Below are 5,310 nucleotides of genomic sequence, written 5' to 3'. Positions count from 1 at the left end.
GTTGCGTCTTTTATTTCTGCTTAGATGACAATTATTGGTGTTAGAGCCAAATATTAATAAACTCAATTATGGCTCGTTTAAAGGTGCTGATAAAAAGCTATAGGGCTTATTAAACATAATCCAGTTTTATGCTAATACACAGTTGTTTCGCAATTCAAGAACAACAACGCATGACTCTTTTTTGTGATTCTTATAATCTGATGCTCTATTTGTGAAGGCGGATGTGCACGAAAAGAATGTCAGCGTAGCCGCGACTAATTCTGATCTTTTCATCACCATATCTGCACGCTCAAATAACATCAACTTACCAACACATTACATCTCGAAAGCCAACAACCAAAATGAAATCACTTACAGAAGTTGAAGCGTGTACTTGGTTTCCATTTCTGCCGGTATGCCATACGGACCAGCCACTATTGCTGCATCATCCATCACCACATCATACGCGTTGAACCCGGATTTCCTTGGAAAAATTAAGCATCAATGTCGTGTTATATAGCTTTGGATAGGGGTGTAAGTGAGTCGAGCTAGCTCGCGAGCTACTCGGGATCGGCTCGAAGATTACTCGAAATCGACTCGATGTTAGTCGAGTCGAGCTCGAGCTCGAGCTACTCGAGTTGGTACCGAGCCCGAGTTCGAGTTTCGTGATACTCGACTCGTTAGGCTCGCGAGCCTAATCGAGCTCAAGTAATTAGTATATAATATATTATATATTAGCCCAAAATTAAATATATTTAAAACCTACAAAATGGCCCAAACGAGCTCGAGTTCATCGAGTTTGAACGAGCTCGAGCTCAACGAGCTTAAATGAGCTCGAGCTCGAGCTCAAACTCGAGCAAGACTCCACAATCGAGCTTAACCGAGTCGAGCTCGAGCTCACAAATATGACATCGAGTCGAGCTCGAGCTCAAAAAAATCAAGCTCGGCCGAGTCGAGCTCGAGCTCGAGCTTCATCAAAATAGTCGAGCTCGAGTCTGAGCATGGCAATACTCGACTCGACTCGGCTCATTTACACCCCTAGCTTTGGACCATAGGGTGAGGATCTTCAACAAGCTTAAATGATACAAGAGTCCACAAAGAAGCTTACACGTATTTTCCGGTCATTGAAAATCTGAGACCAAACAGAATATCAACCAGAAATTTCATCTGACCATTTGGCTTGATGATCTACAGATATGTATCACATCGTTCAGCAAATAGTTAGATGGCACAGAAATGGAGATGCGAAGAATGTAAGTATGAGCATTTGAGATCCAAAAAGGCACCTGCTTGCCCATCAAACCTTTTGAAGCATTCTCTATCCAACTCTCGGTTACTTCCTGCACAACACAATGATGAATGACATTTTATTGTCATCCAAAATAGTAATAGCTTAGATATACTAGAGATGAAACTAAGAAGCTGTGGTTGAATTCTAAACTTATAAAATGAAAACTACCTGTGAACTCCATATCATCAGCCACTCGCCTTCAAGAAGTTCAAATTCACCTTTAGTAGTGCTTTGATTTACAGTGACAAACTTATCAATGGCCTGCATTTGAAAAATTCAATTACTGAAGCTGAAAAAGGAGAAACTCTTTAGTGGAGGAGAAAGTAATAGCCCAAACCTGTCTCACTTGTGGACCACCCCTTGAAATGGCTGATAACAACCTCTGTCTTTCTTCAGTTTGTTTTTGCAGCACAAACGTTGTTCCCTGCGCTATAGGATTCACACATAAAATGGTGAAGTCAATTCAAAATTACATGAATCCATTTGAGGTAAAATGTTGGTAGAGAGAGATTTACCTTGTTCCCACGTGATATACGGATATTTCCTGATTGGGACAAGTAAGTGGTATCCAACCAGCCCTTTGCTTCATCTCCAAGAAGTCTAAACGGTACAGGGTAGGGGACTTTGAAGGGAAGAAATTTAAAGGAAAAGGCAGCTCTGTCAAACTGGAAGAGGATCCGTTTCCCATCTTTGGCTGAAGCTGATGCCTGACTCATTTTATTTTCCATATAAATGTTAAATAACTATGAAATGTGTTTCCTCAAAATCTTTATGCATCAAGCAAGAACTATTACTTACTTGGGCTTAGTGCCTCATTGAGTCTGGAGTTCAATAGTATTTTGTTTACTTCACTATTGATTATTTTGTTTACTCTCTCAACTATTGTACATGATATGGACTAATAGAAAATAATGCAAACTAGGAGCATTTATTTTGTGTTGTAGAATAGATAGATAGATAAATAAAACATACTATGATTGAATTAGATGTGTATAGTATTACCTCTACTTTCAAGTCGCCAATTGTATCAGAAAAATTTATAATATTGGAGACACGTGGATCGTCGGTTTGAAGATATATCTCCTGAAATACACTGAACGAATCAACCCCCACAAAGCTTCTCTGCATAACCACAAAAGGAGTAGTTCAGAATAGAATAGGATTACTAAAAAACAAAACTCTGCGGTTTTTAGGACTCAATTAAAATAAAAATTGTAATTGAGGTGTTGAGATGTTCTTAAGTAAAATTGAAAATGATGGGAGCAAAAAAAGTACCTGAATGGGAGAAGCTGTTGGTGGCCGTGTTGTGAACATTAACTGCCAACGGCCTTCAATTAAGGTTGAACCTGTCTGTTAAGTTGTAGAGTTATTACACCAAATCCAACACAACACCAATACCAAATCCAAACATATCCACTCACTCACTCACTGGTTCTGGAACGCCCTTTACATCTTCCAATTTCTCTACTGCCCTTTCAACTTCCTGCCTCATCATACATATATTAACATATCAAATGGATTTTTCTCTTCCTTTCAACACCAAATTTACATCAACCACAATCTCAATACAAATATATATTGATAAAAAATGTCAAATCATTTTCGAAAAGATATATTTACAAATTCTTAATGTGTTTCTTTAAATTTTTTACACATAAAACTATGGATATAGCACCAATGCTTCAGTAAAAAATTAATTGACAGAGAATACCATATCCTTACATATGGATTTTAAAAGGAGTATGTCTAACTGTATGAACTTTCACATAATTTTGATTTTGTATGTGAACTTAAAGTTTTGCCTTCAGCCTTCAAATACTATACATAAACATCCAATACAAAATCTTCCGTGCGAATGTCTTCGTATGTAAAACCTCCTCAACTTCTCTCTCAAAAAAAAAAAGAAGACCTCCTCAACTTTCAATTATCCTAATCTTTTAAAATTAATTCATTAAAATTAATGCTATTGTAACGAGTTGAAATGGCAAATCGATGCTACTTTGCCTAACTGAAATGGCATAGAAATCTAATAACATTGTTTAATAGAATAGATAGGTCATTTAAGAACTGTATGCATTTCAGACGTTGGCTCATTATTAATTCAAAGGCAGTTGATAATCATGTCAAAAAATTAAAACAAACAATTTTTTGAATTTATATATAAATCGAGAGTTGAGTTGAGTGAAAAAATCATTTATTTAGACGTAACGTAATTATTCCAATTAAAAATGATGGAATGAAATTAGAAGAATAATGCAAGATTGGTACTTGGAGTTGCGAGGAGGAGATGGAGCGGCCTCGGCCTTGGACGCCGATCAAGGCATTAATAAGTGCGTTTTCTTCGTCTGTGAATGCTGCTTTGGACTCCACTTGTTGCTGAGAACGCATAACCACCGCAGTTTTCCGGCACAAGTAAAGCCGCGTTGCCGGCGGGCTGAAGCATGGAAGCCGCTGCCGGAATCGGAGGATTGGAATTGCAGTTGCCATTTCAATGGAAATCAGAGGAGCAGCTGGAACCATACTTTCTGATTTTGTTGATTCTCGCGGGAACATGTGGCTCTCAAACATCTCATCACTTCTTTTTCTACTTTCAATTGTTTTTTTAAAAATAAAATATCAGCATTAAACTTCAAATTATATCCACGGTTAAAAAATACTATCATGAATTATAAAAACACAAAAATTTGGGCACAATCGAATTTACCGTATAACGGAGTTGACCTCACACCCCAAATAATATTATTTATAAGATTCGAGTCAGAATACGAGTTAGGGTCATGGTTTAAATAAGGGTGCCACCCAAAAAATAATATACCTCCTAGCAAACTCTTTATTTCTTATTTTTATTTTATCAACTTAGAGCATTTGTAGTGGGCGTGTGCAGGGCGGTGCGCACCCGGCCCACGCGCACCCACTATAAAGAGTGGGCTCTTAAATGGTGGGGATCACTTTTAAGGGCACACCTTGACTCTCTACTACGAATGCTCTTATTCACAACTTTATCATACATGGCCTACCATAAACCCATTTTTTTTTCACTAGTAATATTTATTAAAACCATATAATATTTATTAAAACCCATAACACCAAAAGTGATATACTTTTGTGGGATGGGGGAAGTAATATATTAATAAAATGTAAAATAAAGTATATTAAAATATTTATAACATATACTCCACCCTTCGCCAAAAAACATGCGCAATTTGCTGTTTTGGGACGCTCCCAAAAACATTTATTTTCCATTTTTGAACACACTACACTCACAACAAAGTAGGATCTCTTTTCCACTCACATTCACCTAACATTTCTTAAAACTCGTGTCATCAAAATTGCCGCATGTTTTTTGCAGACGGAGGGAGTATGAATTTGACTAGGGAAAAGTAGCAAATAACCCTCTAACATATTTACCTTCCCATCTCTTGATTTTTGGACTGTTAGTTCCTCAACATCTCATAACGAGTGCAAAATCCTCATATTCCTAATAGACACTTAATTCCATCCAATATTTTTTATTTTTATTTCTCAAGTGTGTCCCACTCTACGAATATAAACTATCGATTGAGGAATAAGAAGAGCAAAATAGGCATAAGATCCCTAGTTCTTAAAGTTTCAATTGAGGGATTATATTCTTACTGGCAGACATTATATAAGCAAAATATTTTATAACTTATAATTGAATCTACGAAATAACACACAAAAATCTTGAAAATATTAACTGCTTAAATTATTAGCATCCATATAAATCAAATGCACGTAGAAATAAATTAAAGAAAAAAAAAAGGAAATTTCTCTTCTTCAACATAGCAAAAATTCAGTGAAACCAGATGAAAAAAAAATAGAAATTAAATGAAGTAATAAAAAATAAAAACACGAAACTTGCTTGCTTCTACAAAGCTTGAGAAAATATTTTCGGGATTATATCAAACAAAATGAAAATTAATTGAAAATACCAAATAAATGAAGTTAATTCTTTCTAATACATTGATAAATAGAGTGAAACTCGCTTGAGAAACAGAAAATAAAAAAATAAAAAATATTGA

The 5,310-nt window shown here is 35.9% G+C and overlaps 1 protein-coding gene across 4 annotated transcripts; it reads right to left on the bottom strand.

Annotated features, from left to right (window-relative positions):
• Window positions 1–84: 84 nt before the first annotated feature.
• Window positions 85–3,859, bottom strand: LOC131013942 (probable plastid-lipid-associated protein 12, chloroplastic). 4 transcript variants are annotated; one of them, XM_057941876.1, is made up of 11 exons: window positions 3,539–3,859; window positions 2,700–2,753; window positions 2,546–2,620; window positions 2,273–2,392; window positions 1,786–1,977; window positions 1,608–1,694; window positions 1,439–1,531; window positions 1,266–1,319; window positions 1,088–1,167; window positions 356–463; window positions 85–281 (listed from the first exon to the last, which is right to left on the bottom strand). In XM_057941876.1, the coding sequence occupies exons 1-11, from the start codon at window positions 3,836–3,838 to the stop codon at window positions 206–208; spliced, it is 1,239 nt and encodes a 412-aa protein (XP_057797859.1). In that variant the 5' UTR covers window positions 3,839–3,859; the 3' UTR covers window positions 85–205. The 4 variants fall into 4 exon arrangements, 3 of the variants coding, with proteins under 3 accessions (XP_057797859.1, XP_057797860.1, XP_057797861.1); XM_057941877.1 differs by having other exon boundaries at window positions 2,692–2,753; window positions 3,539–3,591; XM_057941878.1 differs by having other exon boundaries at window positions 2,696–2,753; window positions 3,539–3,553.
• Window positions 3,860–5,310: the final 1,451 nt, after the last annotated feature.

Source organism: Salvia miltiorrhiza, chromosome 3 (genome assembly GCF_028751815.1).
Source record: "Salvia miltiorrhiza cultivar Shanhuang (shh) chromosome 3, IMPLAD_Smil_shh, whole genome shotgun sequence".
Lineage (NCBI taxonomy): Eukaryota > Viridiplantae > Streptophyta > Magnoliopsida > Lamiales > Lamiaceae > Salvia > Salvia miltiorrhiza.
The sequence above is the reverse complement of the archived record's forward strand: the minus strand, read 5'-3'. Positions and strand labels throughout refer to the sequence as shown.